The sequence below is a fragment of the Protobothrops mucrosquamatus genome, unplaced genomic scaffold, assembly GCF_001527695.2.
Source record: "Protobothrops mucrosquamatus isolate PMUCROS unplaced genomic scaffold, P.Mucros_1.0 scaffold3565, whole genome shotgun sequence".
Lineage (NCBI taxonomy): Eukaryota > Metazoa > Chordata > Lepidosauria > Squamata > Viperidae > Protobothrops > Protobothrops mucrosquamatus.
The window spans coordinates 31,984-55,356 of record NW_015389531.1 but is presented as its reverse complement, the minus strand read 5'-3'; the positions used below and the strand labels follow the sequence as shown (position 1 = coordinate 55,356).

At 36.1% G+C, this 23,373-nt stretch overlaps 1 protein-coding gene across 1 annotated transcript in view; it reads left to right on the top strand.

Moving 5' to 3' along the window:
* The window catches only part of NID1 (nidogen 1), a 48,945-nt gene that overhangs the window by 3,153 nt on the left and 22,419 nt on the right, over window positions 1-23,373 (top strand). Inside the window, exons 2-10 of the mRNA XM_015827212.1 lie at window positions 6,976-7,275; window positions 8,398-8,627; window positions 9,665-10,080; window positions 11,517-11,666; window positions 12,411-12,662; window positions 13,538-13,738; window positions 15,785-16,027; window positions 17,761-17,904; window positions 19,061-19,189. Of these exons, the coding sequence (XP_015682698.1) occupies window positions 6,976-7,275; window positions 8,398-8,627; window positions 9,665-10,080; window positions 11,517-11,666; window positions 12,411-12,662; window positions 13,538-13,738; window positions 15,785-16,027; window positions 17,761-17,904; window positions 19,061-19,189 (2,065 nt within the window). The remainder of the gene's footprint in view (window positions 1-6,975; window positions 7,276-8,397; window positions 8,628-9,664; window positions 10,081-11,516; window positions 11,667-12,410; window positions 12,663-13,537; window positions 13,739-15,784; window positions 16,028-17,760; window positions 17,905-19,060; window positions 19,190-23,373) is intronic.

Genomic DNA, 23,373 nt, shown 5'->3' with positions numbered 1-23,373 from the left:
AGGTCACAGCATTGCTGTAAAGCTCTCAACAGTTACCGGTACTACACATTATGTAGATACTGCATTGATATACAGGGAAGCTCCTAGAAGTTACAGTGAGTGATTCCTGGGGTAGAAGCTGCCTATGTACGCATGCAACAGCTGTTTGGCTTTAAGACCATAGAGCAGTTTGCCAGAATCCATTAATTCCAAAAGACAGGAGGAAGTAATAACAACTTTAAGGGTATACAAATTATTTATCTCTTTTTTCTGGTGGTAATTTATCAGCTATTGTGTACAGCTTCATTCTTGTTTCAACAAAGATTCTAATCTAGCTAAGCTATATCTTAGAGTCTTCTGCTGAGTGTGTACAAGCTAAATATTGAAAATATTAGGGGTGTGATTTACTGTTGATACTAGTTGGGGAGTCTCACAAAATGTTCTCCTGGTGTTTAGTGGGAAACACAAGCAGGATAATGTTGTTGAACTTGGAAGACCTACTTGGGAGTTTCTATAGCATGTGATTGATAATTTTAGGCCACACAATGCTGGGCTAGAGGGACTTTTCATTTCATTGGATATACTTCTGATGTTTGTGAATAATGATTTTCAATCTACATGTAAGCAGACAGCAACAACTAAAATCTCAGCTTTGGGTTTCTCGCCTGTGTTCTACTTAGTTAGCATGGGATACAATCAGACCAAAGTATCTATTAAACAGAGTATAGCAGACACAGTGCACCAAATGGACCTAGCTAGGACCCCAAATTCTATTTATTGTGAATCCAACAAGTACTTTGTCTCCCTTTTGGCATACCTTATTAAACTCAAAATACCTAAACACTGAAGGGCCTTTACTCTGGCACAGTGTCATGCCCTCCCCTCAAGATGTGGTCAAAGACCAATACAGAAAGATTCCTTACCCAGAGAGACAATGCCCCTGAGACTCTGGACACACAGAAACAACAGAGCATGTGCTCCTCCAGTGCATGTATTGCAGAGAAATTCATACTAGCTTCATCTCACCATTACTGCATAAATACCTAGGCTGTACGGGACAATTTTATGCCATCCTGCTGCTTTCAGCTCCTGCCCACCTAACAGTGTGAAAGCATGCAAATGCAAGTAGATTAATAGGTACCACTTCTGTGGGAAAGTAACAACGTTCTGTGTGTCTTTAGTATATAGCCTTGCTGGCCACATGACCATGGAATTGTCTTCTGAGAACACTGGCTTCCTTGGCCAAGAAACAGAGATAAGCACCGTGCCTTAGAGTTGGACACAACTGACAGATACTACTCCTGCTACAACGTACAAGGGTCTGTGCAGTATTGCTCAAAATTCATTAGATGATGACCTGTGCTATAAACTAAATTTAATGAGCACCTAGTTTTCCATATTAAGAATATTCTGTAACCTGCAGGCCACATTTTAAGAATTGCTGTGCTACAACTGAGTCCGCAAGGAGTCCGCAAGGAGTCCGCAAGGAGAAGGGCGGGATATAAATATAATAAACTATAACTATAACTATAACTGCAAGATGCATATCCATGTATAGAGGAACAGTGCTGAACTGATTAACTAATTAATCAGTCCTAGTAGCCAATCTCTCTATATCTCTCAAAGTCCAACTCCGGCCAACTCTGCAGGATGATCCTTCAAAAATATAATGTAGGAGATAATGTAAGAAGGACTTTCTCCTTTGCAGGTTATTGATGGCCTGTGGAAGTCTACCATTTGATCCTCCTCATGTTCCCTAGCCAGAGCCACCACCAATGCTCACTTAGCAGTCAGCTAGCCAGAGTCTGCTCACTACCTCACTTTTGCAATGGTTTCGTTCCGATCTTCAGAGAATGTTGACTGCTAAGTTGCCTCTTTTATATTAGCTATATGAGATTTAGATCATCAGGTGCCATCAATACTGAATTCCCTCCCTATCCGAGAGATCCAGGAGTCAATGTCAAATACTGGACAATTGTGTGTTGTGAACTGGCACTGAACCAGTAATGTGAAGCTGACTCCTGCAAAGAGGGGTCCTGTGAATTTGTGCTTCCCAGGTATTGGTATTGGGTAAATATTCTGTTCTGAATGGTATTCTTATTTAGGACAAGTACAAGGAAATTTTAGTTGATTATCTTGTTTCTGGAGGTTCCTACACATGAATAATCTGCTACACTAATTTTTCCTAATTAAGAGCCTCCATTTTAATACCTTAGTAGTAATGATAACAAAATTAACAATTTATCTTCTAGATTATTGGAATATGCGTTATGTGAAACAGCCCTTGAGGATTACACTAAAAGAAGCTAGTGCAAAATATAGCAGCTGGATACTCTCAGGATTAACTCATAAAACATAGATTCTAAAGGAGTTGGTTGCACTGCAGCAAGTTCAGAATTTTACAGATGGCATGTAAAGCACTGAATGAATTATGTTCTGGATTCTTGAGAGAATGGAGTTCTCTGTCTGCACATGCCTGTCCTGCTTCCTCCTACATTAAGATGTATTGAAGAGGCTCATTTATTTGGGCCACTATTGGGAATCATAAATTACACAGGGACACAGGAAGATAACAGATATGGAATATATTTGTTCTGAGTAAATCTTCGCCTTTATTCCTATTGGTCACTGATATAAAGTAGAATTTTCTAGAAGCCTTCCTCAGAAATCACTCCAGTGGAAACTTCTTGGGATCACTTATATTTTCTACAAAAGTAATAGTGTGTATTAGAATTGGTCTTTGGGTCAATAGATTTTAGAAAATCTATTCAGAATAATTGTTTTTCATTGTCACTGGAATTAAGTGGGACAATGGATATCATTACAAACAAACATGCATTCCAGAACAAGTTGTCAGTATATGGCAATATTTTATTTAATTGTTAATACATTAAATAACTATCCATCTGTAAAGCCCCTGCTCTGGAAATGCTCCTGTTCATGGAAAATGCAGATGAAGGGGGGAGTTCATTTCTCTGTTAAAGGGATAGCATTGTATTCAACTAAACAGGTTTTGAAAGCATTATATATTTCAAAATGTTACCTGCATTTTCAGCTACATTAACATTTTATAAGAATCTGTTCATTGTGAAAACAAACAGGAAACTGCTGTGCACTGAATGAGATAGCTGACCCATATAATCACTGTTATTTGTTCTGGTAAGCAGTAACTCTTCATAATTTGAGATAAAAACCTCTCCCCATCCTGTCTGCCCTGATTCTTGCAAGCTTTTTAATTGCCAAGTTTTAATTACAAGTTCTGCTGCATACAAAGTTATGGCCCTTCTGCCATAACCAAAGCTGCCATAGCTTCTTGATATTACAGTAATGAGATGTGGCTCATGTATATAGTAATGTCCCTCTACTGTGTGAGATGATTGACATTCATATGAAGAATATCATTGTTTGAAACACTGGACTTTCCCCCCTCAAATCTCTCTTTATCCTCTTGCTGCTTTTTACAAATTCTTCTAGCTAACTGAGGCAGAACTATGCATAATGTCTGCAAGAGATGTGTTTACTTATAAATGTAACTTACAGTAGTGCTTAAAAGTTTATGAACCCTTTTGAATGTTCAATATTTCTGCATAAATATGACCTAAAATGTGACCTGTTTTCTACACAAGCCCTAAAACTAGAGCATCCAATAAACAAATCAAAAACATCTTATTTGTCCATTTATTTATTGAGGAAAATGATCCAGGAAACAACTTGAAGACTAGCAGGGTTGGCACCATAAAGACATTAGAGGTAATGTTGTTCCATAAAGCAGAGACATCAACAAATGAGACATGCTTCACATCTATATACATGACATAGAATGGAATGAGAGAAATGTGAACATCTGTAGTTTGACTGGTTGTGCATTAAGATGAATTTAAATCTATTACGATCAAATCCAATTTATTACTCATCACATTGTTCTTTCAGGCCAGAAAAAAATGCAGCTGCTTTACTGCTTCAAAAGAAGCTGCTCACTTATTAAAAAATACCCCTTTCAAAATTTTTGAAGAGCCTTCAAAATATGTTGGTTTGTTTGTTTATTTTTACTTATTAAATTTATTGGCCATCCATCTTATTACATTGCAACTCTGACTTGCTTACAATGTTAAAAAAATAAAACTACAAAACCTATACACAAAACAAATACTATAAAAATACAAATACTCAATGTCTGTAAGTACACGAGTAATAACTGCTAAAATCATGATTGTATCTTTTTGATTGTAAAATTAAGTTTCAATATCTTAGTTCTTTTTGTGCTGCAGAATTTGGATTTGTGGCCTGGGTACAGAATTTTTATTTATTTATTTATTTTGTTTCTGGCACCACAGGACTCTGGGTGGACCACTATATAAAGCAGAAATTAGGTAACAGCAGCATATATTTAAAAAATACAATAAGAGAAATGACACATAAAATTGTGACTTTCTAAACATTATAGTTGGCCCTTTCCTTGTTCGATATGATCTCTTTCCACACCAGTGAATATTCTTTTGAAGAATCAGATTGAAGCATTTGACCAGCGACAGCACTTAGATTTTGACAGTAGAAAGCTTTGATAGTTATTTTCTTATCAGAAGCAAATTCTGCAATAGCAAATCTCATTTCAAAGCACAATTATTCTTTTGTGGCTAATCAGTATCTGATGATGAATAGGCAGAAGTTAATGTTTCAGTCTTTAGCTTTGATAAAACATAGTATTATATTAATGTTCTTGTTCTTCAGTCATATCTGATGAAAAGATGGATGAATATTAATTATTTTAGCTAGTTTACACAATTATAGCAAATTCTTTCTTAAATGTTTATTTGGTGGCATAAAATTATCTGTTTTACAACTTGTCAAATTTCTGAGTTTTTATTATTTGATCAACTTGAGTAAATTTTGTGATTTCGGATTAAATGGTTACACAAGTTGAGGAAGCTATATACTTAAGGGAAAATATGATCTTGTGAGCTGTTATGAATAATCGGCAAGCTAATTTTGGAATTGTGGGATCTATTTATTCCTATCTTCAGTTTGAAGTTAAGAAATCATTGCAAAATTCCCTTATGATGTCACTTCTACAATAATATGACCCCATCATAAATCAGCTAGACATGTGTAACAACAAGTGTTTCTGTTACTTACTAAATATTTCTACTCATTGATATCAGTGTTTTTAGAATGCTTTTTATAAATATCCTTGAATCAAAAATGCTGGTTTTTGAAAGATGTACCATTTGGTTATCTTACCAGACAACCTAACTGGTTTTTATCTGTTTGCATCCTGTATATATTTATCCAGAAGCATTACAGCTGCATCTGTTTGAGAAGGTTCTTCTCAGCCCTTCTGGGAAAGTATGACTATAGCAATTATCTTATCTTGGCAAGGAAATGCCGGAATTGTAAAGTAAATAGCAAATATGGAATCTGTTCTGTTTTCTTTTGACATCCTTGTAAGGTTTGTGCCTCATAGCCAAGTAGCAGAATATTGAAAAAACAAGCCTGTTAAATTAACATCTCTAGTGCGATATACACACAAAGCTAAGGAAAATAGTGGGATGGATTGTGCTGGGGGAGGTAGACATAGTGTGACCCAGAGGTCCCCAACCTTTTGGGCACCAAGGACCAGTTCCGTGGAGAAAGGTTTTTCCATGGACTGGAGAGTATGTGGTTTTCTGTGTTGCCTGCGTACCATGGAGTGGGCTTTGCTTGTTTGTGTGGACCAGTTGCTGATATGCTGTGGCCCGGTACTGGTCCACGGATTGGGGGTTGGGGACCCCTGGTGTGACCTATTTATGCTAAGTAAAAAACAGCACAACAAAGGCCAGGGTTCCACTCTAACCAACAGGAAAGCACACAAAATAAAAAATGTAAAAACAGGGATTTCTGGGAAGAGAAGGGAACAATCACATCACATCAAAGCAAATGAAGGCGAGGATTGCTTTAGCAGGATGTGTCAAAAGGTTCTCAATGGTTGGTGAGATAAAATGCCAGTTGTGTCATGCAGTTGCTTAAAAAAAAAGTAGAAATATTTTTAGGATTTGTTAACAGAAACATAGTGTCCATATCATGAATGCTTAAAATAATCAAGATGAATCAGAAATACTTAACTCATAGACTCCACCCTTCCTTTCATACCTTCATAGCTGAACCTGAGAAGTCTAAAGAGAAACCATAAAAGTGTCTTTTAACTAAGACACTTTAAACTAAATAAATCAACTTATAATCTAGTACACGATCCAAAGTCCTCTGAAATTAAAGTTTCCCTCAAACATATTTCATATCTCCTAAAAGCTCAGAATTTTGTAATATCTGAAAAGCGCTGGAGTTCCACTCTGATCAGATCAATGCTGAACTTTGTAGAATATAATTATTACATTCTACTCTTAACTGCAATTGTATTAAAGGATTTTATTTAATTTGACTTAGAGTAGATCCATACTGGTTTCTATTATTTGAGTCTAGCTATATATTTCCTGACTGCTTTATACATTTAATACTATAAGTGAAGTTGCTACCTAAGATACTGTAGTATCATACAAAAAATAAAAATAAAAGTGTTGTTGAGTGTTGTATCAACTAAATTAAAAAATCCATATTATGATAACCTTGTATCTTTATGCCAACCTGGAGAATACATTAAGATGTACAACTGCTTTTGACTCCTTCATCAAGCTAGATGATAAAAAGAACGTTGTCTGAATTACAGCAAAATGTGTCTGTTATGGCCCTAAGTTTTAATAAGGATTGCAGACATTCAAGTTAGGCTGTGCCAATGCTGTGATGGTTTCAGGCTGTATCTTGGACTGCCTTGAGAGCTCCAGCACCAATGGATGATCCCTTCATTTTGGAAAATACACAATCTGCCTTCAGATCTAGTAAATACACAATTTTCTTAGAAGTTTATATATTTATAAATGTATATAAAATACATTTTTATGTTTTCAAAATGGGAGGTAAGCATTGCTTGATTGCATTGTATTTGAGCATATTTTTTCTTTTAATTAGGTTCTTACTAATGGCATCATAGCAGTGAGTAAGCCATCAAGAGAAGATGACTATCTTGGTCAATTTCCTCTTAGTTTTGGAGGTCTTGCTCCCTTTTACGCTGACTTGGATACTACAGGTGGACATGGAAATGTGTATTACAGGGAAGATTCTTCCCCTGAGATCCTCCAACTTGCTGCCAAGTACATCAAAAGGGGCTTTCCAAATGCTACCTTTGATCCAGAGAGTGTTGTCATTGTTACCTGGGATTCTGTGGCTCCTTATGTAGGATCTAGACAAGATGCTACTTTACAGGTGAAGGTAAGCGAGTGACAGCCTACCACTGAAAAAAAATGCATTCAATGACTGTATTTTTAATGCTGAAACTCTAGATTATTCTGTTCATGTTTACTGAGAATTAATTCCCATTGAAACCACCTGGTTTTATCTCCTAGCAAATGGATTTAGGAGTGCAGCCTTAAAGTGGAATTTTATACATATTTCTCCAGAAAACAAGGCTCTCTTCATCTAAATGTGTTTTAATTAATTTAATTTTAATTACAATTTTATTCTGGCATTTGAATAATGTTTATTATTCAATAAATAATTGTTTATTAACAACCTGCCTCCAGAAGCGGTGAATGCGCCAACACTGGAAGTTTTTAAGAAAAAACTGGACAGCCATTTGTCCGAAATGGTATAGGGTTTCCTACCTGAGCAGGGGGTTGGACTAGATGACCTCCAAGGTCCCTTCCAACTTTATCATCATCATTATTATTATCATTATTTCTTTATTGCTCTGAGATATTTTGGAAGCAGAATAAAACAGTTTAATAAATAATGACTTATGAAAGGGAGTTTGTTGATCTGAAAAGTGGACCCTGCATCTGCAGGCAAATGCTAGGATAAAGGAGAAATTTAATAAATAATTAGTGGGACTCATTAACCACATCTAGGGATACATTCTAAGAATAACTAAAGAGACATGCTAAAAAAAAAATACAATTGTAAAAAATGACTCCTAGGCTAAATTTAGTCACATTTAGGGTCTTAGGACATATTCATTTCTGAATTATATGACTTTGTGATATTAGAGAAATACTTGCTTTGGCACGAACAATTTAATGTTTCTTCTGAAAATTCTAAATTTTCTAGCTTTCTTTCTTTAAAATCTTGATTCTGTATTCCAGCTTTTCTTAACTTGGAGCTTTCAGAAACTCCCAGAATTTCGAGCCTGCATTGGAATATGGAATTCCATGCTCACTAGGAATTCTGGGACTTGAAATTCAGTGGAACTGGAGCATAATAAGTTGGATAAGCTTATTGTATTCCGCAATAAATAATTAAGCAAGCTGACTTGTTTTATGGAATGTATATCATTCAGGTGTTTAATTATTATTATTTTTTAATTTTTTGCAAATGCAATTTAAATCTTCCCCACAGAGAAACACATTCCAGGCTGTTTTAGCGTCTTCTGATTCTAGTTCCTATGCGGTTTTCCTTTATCCAGAAGATGGCCTGCAGTTCTATAGTACACATTCCAAAAATGATAACACAGTTGTTCCAGCAACTGTTGGCTTCAGTCAACCTTCTACATATTATTTCCTATGGGTAAAAGCTGGATCGTACAATATAATTGCTAATGATGAAGAGATCCTTAGGAATCTGTGCAAGTATGTTGTTTTTATTATTTTTTCCAAAACAATTTTGTATTTTCTAGTAATTCTATAAATCTTGTTAGTGTTCTTCTATAAATAATATGTTACTCTTTTAAGTTGTAACACATGAAGGACTCAGAAATTGTAGATGGAGAGATAGCTGTGAATTTATAATGTGCCTAATCTTTTTCCTATTGTAAGAGACAGTTTTTTAAAGAATAGGCTAATGGACAACTAAGACAAGAAGAGGATAGAGGAGGAAGGGGTATGTGTGTGTGTGATTATATTAGATGTTCTTACATACATTACTTAGAAGTTACAGAACTTGTTCACAGTTAATACAATGCGAGTAGCTTTTCATATTGGAAACTGCAATATGACTCAGACCTCACCTGAAGCAATGCGCTGCTATAATAAGTGCCAGTATGGACCTTATGCAAGTTTATTGGGATAAAAGTTACAAGAGAACAAAATATATTTAGTTAGAAACTTTATACACAACTTGGATTATTTTTTTTTAATAAAAAAGCAATGCAAATTGATAGTTTTTCTTCATTCAAAGAGAGAAAGGCTTATAACATTTCCCAGTTGAAATGCTCCTTATCATTCTGGGAACTTCCGTTGCTCTTCCTCAGACAACACCAGTTCCAGGAAATAGAACAACAGTTGTAAGTTTCCAGCTTTTATTCTGCAGCTTGGAAGGCATGATTCTGAAATGAAAATATATATTAAATGGAAATGGATTTCCTATTCTCCACAATTCAGGTCTGTGGTGTGCTCTGTATATGTGTGTATGCTGTATGGATATATTTACTTTTTCTAAGGTCATAAGTACCCCTTAAATATTATTTAGTCTTGTCCAGCAACTCTTACCCTCAGATCTCCCCATTTAGGGTTGAACCAAACAGTTCATGAGGATTACCTTACCCCAGCTATTCTTATAATTTGTGGTGTGGAACATAATTTTTTTAAAAAAATAAAAAAAATATTTACAATGCTTGAGCATGCCTTGCTTAATGTATAGTTCAATTTTTTTTTGTTTCGGTTTTTAGGGCCAGCAATTTGGGACAACCTGGAGTTTGGGCATTTGAGATTGGTGGCTCAAATGATATCCTATCGGCCAAAGGTACTCATTCTCCTGCCAGTGTAGAATACAACGACTATGAGCAATTCCAGGATGTGACCATAGACCCTTCCATTCTCCAACAAGATCCCATTGAAATAAGCCATCCAGAAGTCTCCTATGAAGTTTCTGACAGAGGAGATAATTTTCAGACTGGATACATCTTACCTCAGCCAGCAATAGAAGATGATTTTCAGCTTCCATACCAAACTTTAACTGATCAACCTCCAGTTAAACTTCCACCCCCGACAGGGAAAAATCCACCTCTACAGTTTCCAATTCATCAATTTCCCAACCAGCATGCTCAGATTATTGAAGTAGAAGAAGATGATGAAACTGGAATTGGTAAGATCACCTAGCAAAATCTCTATTGATTATCTTTTGTAAATACTTTAGGCTGTTTCGTGAGATACAAAAGTATTTACAGCGTGTCCATTGTATGATGAACAACAGATATGAAGGAATCTCTCTCCCCACCCCCGGTTTCTAAATATGCATGGGCATAGGAAGTGTTAAAGGTCTCACAGCATATTTCTTTCACTTGCAAACATGCTAACTTTGCATCTTATAAAAAAGTCCTCATTTGGGTGTTGATGAACAAAACATGTCTCCTATATGAGCTGCCTTTAGTACATATTTACTAATTAGGCTAAGAGAGGCAACCTGCAGTTCAAAAACTGAATTCTTCCTCCTAAACATTAGGAATTGGCCATACTTGTTTATGCAAAGTACATTGTCACTGACTTACATCTTGTGGCCCTTAGCTGCCTAAGAAAATAACCCTTCTCCCCACACTGCAAATTCAAAAGTTGTTCAGGATATAGGGAATGGCTTTGAAGGCCAGGATGAAGAACCACTATCAAGACAATGGTCAGACAAGCTTGAACCCATTCCAGGAAGTCAGTTTGGGTAAATGTTTCAAAGAGGCCCCTCCGTGGTTCACGCAAATATAAAGTGAAGGAGGGGGAAGTACATTTAAACTTGCAAGATTTTGTTACTGAGACTGTTACAATAAAAGTAGTCCTGACCTAAATGGTTTTGTTTTTTTTTAGTCTAGTCTACCTTGTAGGGCTTATAAAACTTTTGCCATCCTTGTATCAGATAGAGAAAATATCATTGTTAACTGAAGGGAGAGAGCTGGAATATTCAATAGTGCACTGTGAACAATTTGTATTCTTCTTTGTGGTTAAAGTCTATTGAAACAATTCTGACATGAACATCAGAGTTGGGGCATGTCATAGAGATGTACCCTTGTCAAACATATGTATTCTAATTTTGGATGTATTTCTTATTGCTCAATGGAGGCAATATTGAAGATTAAAATTCATAATGAAAAAATACCAACACCACCTAACAATTCAAAATATGGTAAAACATTTTTAAAAGCTTGGAGAAGGAAGGCTAGATGAAGCTGCTGAAGGGACGACTGTCTGGGAGAAAGAGAAAGTCTGGTGCCTGGGATGAAAAAAGCATCTTGCTATCCACAAGTGAAAAATTGTAAAATTGGATTTTGCCATCTATCTGTTTCTTCTGGCTCTACCAGGCTGAATTTCTATTCTGTTTCACAACCAGCAGAGGTTCGGGTGCCAGAGAATTAAATGTGGCAATAGTAATTCAGGAGACATTACCTTTACAATAAGAAAGATATTCCTATATTATGTGGTTCTGCATTCTGACCATTTTGTAGCTAACAAATGGGGAGATAAAAGACACCATAACTGGCTTAAAATTCTGTGAGCCTAACCTACAGAAAGCACTGTATTTTTCCCCCCTATCTACAGTGTTCCGTTACAATACAGATGTCCAGCAAAGCTGTGCAAACAACCGCCATCAGTGTTCAGTTCATGCTGTTTGCAAAGACTACCCAAGTGGCTTTTGTTGCAGTTGTATTGTTGGCTACAAAGGAAATGGCAGGCAATGTGTAGCTGAAGGTAAACTGTTGGTTTCCAAGTTAAATATCTATAATATAGCACAGCATTTTTCTGAAGTCTCTTTTCTTTGGCAAATGTAAATGTTATTCTTTTGGAGCAGACTAGGCACTGTGCAAAATCTCATACAATATTCAATCCAGGATATAGTAGGATATAGTAGAGAACTCTGAAATACTTAACTTTCTGAAAGGATTAAAGAAAATGTTATTAGCTACTACAGTGTTTCATAATAATGCATAATTATTTTTAAAATTGTTAATCTGAAAAAGGGATTAATTCCACATTTTCCTGGTTTTCTTAAAGTTGTTATTATTATTATTATTATTATTATTATTATTAATAATAATAATAATAATAATAATAATAATAATAATAATAATAATAATAAAGTTGGAAGGGACTTTGGAGGTCATCGAGTCCAACCCCCTGCCCAGGCAGGAACCCTACACCATTTCAGACAAACGGCTGTCCAGTCTCTTCTTAAAAACTATTAAAAGAACACAACTTGCTAGTTGGTTAATAGCAATAGCAATAGTATTTAGACTTATAAACCGCTTCATAGTGCTTTATAGCACTCTTGGGGCAGTTTACAATGTCAGCATATTGCCCCCAACAATCTGTATCCTCATTTTAATGATTTCAGAAGGATGGAAGGCTGAATCAACCTTGAAGCCCCTCACATTAACCAAGGTCTACAATACTACAGGAATACAATATTTACATTTTACTGTTTTATTTTACTAGGTTCTCCTCAGCGAGTCAATGGAAAAGTCAAAGGACGGATCTTTGTTGGAAACAACCCAGTACCAGTTGTATTTGAGAACACTGACCTCCACTCATATGTTGTGATGAACCATGGGCGTGCATACACGGCCATTAGCACAATTCCAGAGACTTTGGGTTTCTCCTTGCTTCCTCTCGCTTCCATTGGGGGTATCATTGGATGGATGTTTGCCGTGGAACAGGAAGGTTACCAAAATGGATTCAGTGTTACTGGTAATTTTTAACATTTCTTCTTAAAATTATGTATTACTTATGTTATAATATTTGTTATGATTTCTACATTCCCATTGAGGAGGTTTTGTAAGCTTGTTTTGTAAGTTTATTATTTTCAGAAGAAGACAAGCAGCAAAATCACACCATAATATATTGTCTTTTCTTTCATGAACTATTTTTGCATCTTTCCCCCCATCCTATTAATAAAAATATAATAATCATAATATACTGGGAGGGGGGAAATCACAAAATATAAAAACTGGCAAATAAAAATGAACCAACTGTAGCAAAACAAAATAAAAATACTGTCAATAGTAATAGGCATCTTGGGTGCAGACCCAAAACATCAGGAGCACTACTCAAACTCCATCAGATTGACAAAATCACCATCAGCCAATTGCAAAAGGCAGCTTTACTTTGGAACAGCTTACAACCAGTGATGACACCTTTAATGACATCAAACAACATCTGTCTATCCCAGGTCCTTGGGAAGGATTCAGTAGGTGGATAAAATGCCAAATCCAGTCTAAACATCTGGCTGATTATGCAACAAGCCACACAATAAAAAAAGCAAGGAGACACCAAAAGCAGAAAATGAGATTGTGGACGCCAAGGATGAGCAAGAAAAATAGACCATAGGTTGTGTGGTTTGTTTAAACAATTGTTAAAAAAAATTCTTAGAATTCAGACATAGTTTTTTTAAACTATAGCTTGTTAACAAACTCACAGTTAGCTGGGTATATACATAATACTAAACCAAAAGCAAGCAGTCCACATAAGGTTTGGCTGGCTAGGTGAACCTAGGCTAAAGGTTAATATTTCAACATAGAAGATGACTCTTCCAACAGATAAATAAAACGTAATTTATCTTCTAGGTGGCGAGTTTACAAGGCAAGCAGAAGTTACATTCCTCAGCAACAATGAAAAGCTGATCATTAAGCAGAAGTTCAGTGGGATTGATGAACATGGGCATCTTACAATCAGCACGGAACTTGAAGGCAAAGTACCTGAGATCCCTTTTGGCTCATCCGTCCATATAGAACCCTACACTGAGATCTATCATTCTTCTAGTTCAGGTAAGTTAAATATATTTGCACGCTTATTGCTTGGAAAGCCTGCAGCCAAATCGATTAATGCAGGATGAAATCATCTATTCAGGCTCTGGTCTCCTTTAACCAAAGGAGGTATATCACACCACTTATGAAACTAATTGACATTAAGTGGCTAGAACTCAGATCAACACATGCAAAATATAGGTGTTCAAAGCTAACTTCTCATCACTTCCCCCTTCACAGCAGCTCTTTCAGCTTGTCCTTCAGGAAACAGTCTTAAGGAGTGTTGAAGAAAGGAGATAACTGATGTTGATTCATGACAACCATTTTTAATTCAAAGATTTTGCTAACTAGTCAGGCATTTAGTAGTTTCAGAACTCTTGGTAGAGTTGTTGGATTGGGGGAGCGTGGGGGTTGCTGGGTGGAAATGGGATAGGTAAGTCAGTTTCTGCCAACTCCGTTAAACATGTATTTTGTTTCATTGTTTCCCCCCCTCATATGTATGTATTGTATCTGCAGGCCAGCACAATGCATCATGTACAGTATAATTATATCATTGGTATCATGTATCTTAGATTTGTAGCAACATACTTGAAATTTTCTAATTTATTGCAGTGTTTTAGCCAACAAATTACCTTTATATTTGGCTAAAAAAAATCTCATCAAAATGATTAGTTTCCAGCCATATGCTCAAAATGAGGGATTATCTTGATTGACATTTTGAGTGACATGCTAAGGACTACACTCCACAAATACAGTTATTTCAGCACAGTTTGTATTTAATAGTTTCCCCTTTTTCTCTCATGAACCCTTTCAATTTGGTTGGCAGCCTTTGTAGAGATTACGAAAACTTCAATCAAAGCTTTGGGAGAGCCACATTTTTTTTTATTTTCCCAGCTTATATTTCAGGAAACCTTATGCAGTCATTTATAATTACCAATAAAGAAGATACTTCACATTGTTTTTACTATATTTAAATGTAAACATCCATTGTGTAGATTATACTTTACTGAAAAGACTTTGCTAGATAAATCTTTCTGTAATGAAATTGTTCAGTGCTCAAGTCTTATTAATTTGCACTCAGATAAATGAGGATGTGACTTGCTAGGCTGACCAGATGTGGGCTGCAAAAATCCAGATAACCTCTAAATGACAACAGAGTGTTGAGTTCTCTGTGCTTCTTGGTTGACAGCTAGTAGTTGCCCCAATTTTTGTAGTCTAACTCTGTAAGACCAATTGATTAATTGTTCAGTGTTGTTTATGATTTCATAGACTTTAAGAGCTTGCTCTCAAACAAATCCATTTGTTTGATGGATGGAATTTAAGATTGCAAAACAAGAAATGATACAAAAATTGAATTGTGTGATGCAATGGGAAATATTTTTGATTTATTATGAAATCTGATGGAAAAAAATGGATCATTTTAAGATTTTAAGATTTAAATACTGAGATTGGGAAACACTGCTCTCAGGAGATTTGCTGCTTTCCTTCAGCCTAATTCAACATTTTGAACAAGACAGCTGTAGTCTTTAGTTACACAATATAAAAAGTTAGATTTTTCAATCTTTCAAAGTTAACATCTTCAGTTGAAGAAAAGTAAATTGAATATAAATTAAACATAAGCTGATTGATATTGTACGAGACTTGGCTTAAACTATTGCATAAATATATAAAAAGATAAAATAAACAATAGCCTTTTATGAAGGAATGAATTGAACCCCTCCAAAATAGTATTCAATTCATAGTGGAGAAACAGTGAAACCATTTCTGTTATTCACATTCCTCCCCTGTGACTCCTAAAAAGCTGTTCTAAAGAAGCAAAATAGCTCCAAAGCAGCATGAAATGTGACTAAAGATCACAAAGGCATGAGAAAATAAATAAGTCCCCCACCCCATTTCCTCTGTAAGTAGGAAAATGTCTTTTGGAGTCTTCTGTGAATGAATTATCAAGAGTCAGCCCCATTATTCTAGGGCTAAATTATTTATATTTTAATATTGTTGTGTTAAATGAAATATATTCAAGTATGGCTAATTTATATTTATTAATACGAATGTATTTCATTATTTCAGTTATCACATCATCTTCTACCAGAGAGTACACTGTGACGGAGCCAGAAAGAAATGGAGTATCACCAACATATACAGTTTCTTATCAATGGCGACAAACGATTTCATTTGATGAATGCATCTATGATGATTCTCATCATTCTGGGTCAGCCACTCAGCAGCTATCAGTGGACAGTGTCTTTGTCTTATACAACAAAGAGGAGCAGATTTTGCGATATGCGATGAGCAATTCAATTGGCCCAATTGGTACGTTTGGTGACAATTAGCCTGGTTTACTTCCACTGCCTTTGCATAGAAGCCTGTCTTTGATTTTACATTTGTGGATTTTCAGACGGAACAGTCCATATGAAAGAGCCCTTCGCTTTGCTGATCCACCATCCTGCTTCCAACAACATCTCCAGGATGCAATAACTGAAAGCAGCAGTCAGCCACCTGCTGTTCATTTCTAAAAACCCTTTCTGACATATTGACTTTGATCCTAGAAGTTCCATTAACAGTTCTATTCTTTATGAATTTCACAAATCTTTGCTTAAAGCAGGGGTCTTCAAACTTGGCCCTTTTATGACTTGTGGATTTCAACTCCCAGAATTCCTCAACCAGTGTGCCTGGCTGAGGAATTCTGGGAGTTGAAGTCCACAAGTCATAAAAGGGCCAAGTTTGAAGACCACTGGCTTAAAGTAACTTAAGCTAGTGACCATCACTGTGTAAATGTGCCAATGAATTCCATACATACTTTAGTGAAGAATTACTTTCTTGTGCCTGCCTTGAGCTACCTGTGCCATCTGGTATCAATGAAGGACCCTGAGTGCTAGTAATATAAGAAAAAAGTATTCACTATCCATCCTCCATATATCAATTCACACATTGTTATTATTTGTTCCTTTAGTGATATTTTTTGTAGCTAGAAAACCCAAACATTCAACCTTTCTTCAAAAGGAGAATTTTTTTTTCTTCTGTTCTCTGATATTCATTTCAGAATGGGGTGATTCATGAATAGCGCTATTGATTACCTGATCTTCTAAGAACAGACATAAAAGCAATTTGTTTTTTTAAAGGATCTATTACACTGACAATACAAACCTATATATAGCTATTCGAAAGTAAGCTTCAGTGATTTCAGTAAGGCTTATTTCCATGTAAGTGCATATGGATTACTTTCTTAAATGAGAAATACCTTACTGTTTGGGTATAGCTAAAGAATATTTTCTTTGTGAATATTTGCTATATGATTTATTAACATTCTACCATGAAATTTCATAAGTAAGATAACTCATTTATTAAATGTCTGCTTAAGATCACTTATGAAGTGATCACTCATTCCATAGCACAATTTGACTAGAATGATATACTATTATTAAAATGATTGCATTTTAAAATGATTAAAATTGTTAAGAAGCCAGGCTGAGTTATGACTGGAAGATAGGTAGGCAGGCAGGCAGGCAGGCAGGCAGGCAGGCAGGCAGGCAGACAGATAGATAGATAGATAGATATCACATTCTAAAAGCTGGATTTCAAATTTCAAAGCTGGATGATAAATCATCCATACGGGTTAGGTAACAAAACTGATCTGCAGAAAAGCTGAGTAGAAATACAGTATGCTGTTTGTGAATACAGCTATAATTCACTCTTATTATGTCATAGTTATTATTTATTAAATTTATATTCATAGTTATTCTGAATTGAGAGAAATGCTTAGAGTTTCTATATGTAGAAATAATATATGGGCCTAGAAGAACTTAGAGCTTCTGTTCATTACCTTTAAGATACATTTCCACAGTTTGTCTGTGGAAACATGAGGAGTATAAACATTTTTTACTGAGTATTTAAAAGCTATGCTGTCCAGATTTTACAGACCCATCAGCATCTTATTGACCTGGAAACCATTCAATTTTAACTTAAGCCACGTTTTCAAGAGCACAAATATAGATAATGTTTTCAGACAATCTTCTTTAAAAGTATCTTCTATGGTCTTTTGGCAGATGGTTCGGGTGATGTAAGCCGCAATCCTTGTTACACAGGCAGCCATGGCTGTGATATTAATGCAGTTTGTCGTCCAGGAACAGGCAATCAATTTACCTGTGAATGCTCGGTGGGTTTCCGGGGAGATGGACGGACATGTTATGGTAGGAATTTTATTTTTAATAGAAAATAAAGTATTCACTTTCAGAATCTATGTTTTGCTGTTTGATATACTATTTGTTATAAACTTGCTATACATGACAAATTCTGGTATATTTCCCTCTTGTATATGTGTGCCAACAGAAAGACACCTGACTTCATCAGCAGAAATAGCAGTATGATCAAATTGTACTCTATTCAGTATCTTTTTATAGCATTTCTGCTTGCCCTGAAGTTCTGCAAATTAGGGCAGAACTATATGTGAAGTATACACATATAGGTTATTTGTATCATCTGATTTGTTCCTGCTGGGATTTTTTTTTTAACTAGAAGGGGGCAAGACCCAGATTGGGAATGTAGAGCCAAAGAAGACATTTTTAATCCTTTGTTCCAATTGGAAATGGTCTTTTGCACATAGCCATAAGGAAAGTAATCCAAATGGGAACCACAATAAAAATGCTGATAAAGCTTGATTCCTACCTATCAACTGCAGAAATGGCAGATGCAGGGCGGGACCCAAGCCAATCCATACAATTAATACTACCTTGACGTTAGCTCGTAGTTTCTCAGAGCCAAATTAAAGGTGATTTGTAATAATAGCTATTACGCCAATTGTTGATGTTTTAAGAAAACAAAAATGCTGTTGTGGGAGGTTGTGTATCAAAGCTGAGGGGTGGCAGTACAGAATTGCTGCTGACCTGCTTGAGTTATGTTTATGTTTAAAATTTTTCACAACAACTACACAGCAATCTGAAGATAATTTTGAACAGCAAGGCAGCTAGGGATTAGCTATATCCCTCCACAATTTATTTATCTTCTGCAAGCCTGCAATCTTCTGAGGTATTTTGGGTTTAAAAATAAACACCCATCCCCTCTTGTGCAGACCTTGATGTTGCCGTGATACTAAATTACTGTGCTGTAAGAATCAGATGGAATAAAAACACACCAATATCCTAATCTGGCAAAATCAGATACTAGGTTCTTCATCACTTACGTCTTGACAAGTCATTTGCCTGGTGCTTCTAATCTCTGTTGTAACAGGTTTGCTTGGAAGACAGAGATGGCCTTTCAGCTGAACTAAAGCTAAACACAGATATGTCATGTTCTTCCTTTAAAGAATTGTGAGTGACAGTCGTATAATAATGTTGCTTTTCTACACAGATGTAGATGAATGCCAGGAGCAGCCAACTGTGTGTGGCAGTAATGCTGTGTGTAATAATCAGCCAGGAACTTTCCGATGTGAATGTTTAGAGGGTTATCAGTTTTCAGATGATGGGCGAACATGCATAGGTGAGTTTACTTCAAAACCTCCTTTATTGTTTTGGGAAATCCAGAACAGTTTAAGAGATTACTACAATGAGTCCTTGACTTACAACCATTAGTTTAATGACTGTTCGAAGTTATGATGCCTTGGAAAAAGTGGCTTATGACTTGAACTCGCGTTTATGACACTCATGGTCACATAATTCCAATTCAGGCATTTGGCAACTGGCTTGCGTTTACAACTGGTTGCAGCATCCTGTGATCACATGATTGTGATTTGCAAACTTTTTGCCAATTTTCAGCAAAAAAAACCCGCCCATTGGGAAAACTGCATGCACTTAATGAATACCCGATTCATTCAACAACTGCTGTAAAAATTGTCGCACAATTGGGTTCAACTTGATGAACAACAGAAATTCTGGTCCCAGTTGTAGGTCACTTGGCAACAGATGCTTCAGCCAGGAGCTCCCCAAATGAGAGGGAGAAGATAGCCAAGGTTAGCCGGAAGTGGTGGGTGGTGGAGTGTAGGGTGACCAAAAGGGCAGAGGAGGGAAGAGATGGGAGGTGGGCGAACTGAAGTGGAGATGAGCATGGCAGGGTAGGAGAAACATAAGGTCCTCGCCTAACAATGGTCTGCAATCCTGACTTATTGGCCACAACCGGGACTAATGGAATAGCTTTTGCTAGGCAGTGCAGTCACATGATGTTTTGCCTAATGTCCGTTTTGCTTAGCAATGAAAATTTTAGTCCCAATTATGGTTATTAAGCAAGGACTACCTGTACAATAAAAGTAGTCTTCACCTCTATGGCATTGGTTTCCTGATCTGGTGTACCATGTACCTTTCATTATATAATTCCATCCTTCCATGCTTGCACTTATAGATAAGTAGATAAGAGGCAGAAATTTTATTGTGACACATATTATGAGATACCTCCCCCTTGCTCCCCTTATGGATGACTATGGTCTTTGGTCTGCTGTCATTTATGTGTAAAAATACCCCATCCTGCTATGTGGCTCTGGGTCATTTCCACAGTGCTAGAAAAGATGAGGACCCTTGGCAAAGAGCAGGTAGGAGATTTTTACAGCTAAATAATAGAAAATGGAAGGTGCTCAATCAACAAAAGCATGTAAAAAAGTAGAGCCAATACATGTGCCCTTTTTTGACTTTTTAAGTGGGGAAAATTAATATAGTCTTGGATTGCATAGCTAGTGACATGTGTTCTGTCATTTATTCACTAATAGAAAAGCATCCAGATGAGATCCCAGCAGAATCTTTTTAACCTTTACAGAATAAATTATTTGCTGTATTAAAAATGTCCTAATGAAGCATATTGAGGAAAGAGGAGAGACATAAAACTGTGGCTGAGTTAAGACTAAACTTGTAATAAAGGGAAACTGAATAGTTTATAGTGAAGGCATGTAATTTAATAAGGTTTCTAAAGTTTTAATCTGATAATTTTTTTATTGTCTGCCAAACAGCTGTATTAAACATTTCCTTTCTTATATTTTAGTAGCTTCAACATCTGTTTGGAAGAAAGTTTAGTGCTTGGCTGTAGCTCGGCATGTCTTTAATTTGTTTTTTCTTTCTCCCTGTCAAATGCAATTGTTTAGTTAACTGTATCTCTAGTAAAGGAGAAGGGAGTAAAAAAAAATCCTTTGAAATCTGGAGATAGTTTTGGGATTTAATGCAGATTCCACTGAGCTACAGTAGATGCAGTATGAGACAACTTGTATTCTGTATATAGATAATTCTTGACTTAAAGACTGTAATTGACCCCGGAAGTCATTACAGTTGTTAAGCAGGTCACTATCTGGCCTCACCTGATTTTACAACCTTTTTCGGTGTGGCTCTTAAGTGAATCCATTTTATCCAATGACAGCTTTTTGGCCAAAAACTGAGAGTAAATGCTAGGAACTAGCAAAAAATGTAGAAAGGTATGATCCTGTGACCATGGGATGCTGCAAACAGCCATAAAGATGAACTGGTTGCCCAGTGCCCAAAAGGCAATCATGTGATCTATGTCTGCAGATGTCAGCACTTCAAAGTTGGGTTGTAAGAATCCATTGTAACATTGAACAATTGCTAAATGACCAGTCATAAGTTGAGGACTCTCTGTACAGTATATGTCTAAAGAGGGAGAAAGGGATATAACATCCTATACATCCATTTATGCCTCTCAGGGCACCAAATAATTTGGGCCTTAAAATGACTCAGCTTTTGTTATTATCATTATTTGAGGAGCAACAAATAACTGCACATAGTTTAAAAAGTACTTCTTGTAAATTGAAGTGTTTTATACTGTCAAGCCCTATTCAGCAGGACATGATCAAGAATTTAGAATAGAATAGAATAGAATAGAATAGAGTAGAATTGGAAGGGACCTTGGAGATCTTCTAGTCCAACCCCCTGCTCAGGCAGGAAACCCTATACCCTTTCAGACAAATGGTTGTCCAATCTCTTCTTTAAAAACTGCCAGACTTTAATCAGGAATTTTAGTATAGGAATTAGGAATTTGGTACAGACTCCTAGAAATGCAATAGGAACTTCCAGCCCTCTTCTACCACTAAGGTAGAAGGTAACACTACTACTACTACTACTACTACTACTACTACTACTACTACTACTACTAATAATAATAATAATAATAATAATAATAATAATAATAATAAAGTTGGAAGGGACCTTGGAGGTCATCGAGTCCAACCCCCTGCTCAGGCAGGAACCCTACACCATTTCAGACAAATGGCTGTCCAGTCTCTTCTTAAAAACTTCCAGTGTTGGAGCCTGTACCCTGGACTGAACTGTCATTAATTTGATAGCCCTCTATTACACTGCAATATCTATTAGTTACTGATGTCCAGAGTTCCTCCCACTTCTTACTCAGCGTCTTCACTCTCTTCACACATAGTTTTCCTCTTTTCATTTAAAGCTGATTTGCTTTGTTCCCAGAGTTATATCCATCTACTCTGTAAGGGGAAAAATGTTTCCAATTTTTCCAGCAGTTGTATCAGAAAAGTATGACCTTGAGACTGTCCAGACGAAAGATAAGATCGGTATAAGGAACAGATCTTCTATCCTTAGCTTATGCAAAAGTGAATGAGCAGCTGCGTCAAATAATGAGAAAAACAAAGAAGGAAAAATATTTGAAGAGGAAAGGATCCAAGTGTCCATCAAAAGATGCTATTATTATAGTCAGAGAAGAGACAGAGGATGAAAGTTGTGCAATGACTGAATGTAGCATTTTAAAGTGTAAACAAAAAAGCACAAGGAAATACATCTTAATTAAGAACTCAAAGGAATAAAAGAAAATAGCTAAAAAGAAAGAGAGCTGTTTTATAAGAAAATCAGAAGAAAATTTACAAAATAGGATTATTAAAGAGAAAGTATAGAAGAAATGAAAAAGAGTTTGCAAATGAATGCAAAAAAAGCAGAAGGACAATATTGAAACCATTTAGAAATAGCTTTATAGAATGACATAAATATTGTGTAGTGGGTTCCGTAGGCAATAACCAGACCGGCATGGTACAACAGTATTTATTAACTCAGAACAGAACTGTCTAAAACCAGCAACATGCCTGCAATTTATACTTTCCGCCTCTAGGGCATCAGCCAATCACAACGTTAGCTTGCTCCCACCTAAACTTGAATTCTGAATCTTCCCTCCAAAACAGTTGGAGTTTCGTTAGTTGCATAATACATTAAGATTCGTTCTTAATACATAACAATAAACATTTGCAGAGACAGTGTGCGTAAGTTCAGAACCTATTCCATCACAAGGTGGACTTAACTAGAGGCAGCACCTGCTGTCATGTAGGAAAACCCATGGTGCAAGTGAAAATGCCCATTAAACTGTTTAAAGCTGCAAGAGAAAAGGCAGTCAACGAGCTAACTGTGTCAAAAGATTTCAGACAAAACCGGGTGGTTCTGAGGTTGGTGTCTATTCAATACCAAAGTAAGAACTTGCAAAAGAATGTGCAAATCACTCATTCCTAATACAGGCAACATTTTGCTTAAGATCTTACAAAGGAAAATAGAACCATGTGTAGAGCTACTTACCGCTGACAGCAGATCAGATAGTTAAAATAAAATATGTAATGGAGAATATATGAAATAATGATTTACTATTTATACTTAGCAACAATAAAGAATGAGAATATAGATAGATAGAATCCCAAAGTAAAGTGAGATTAATTATGAGAAGATATGAAA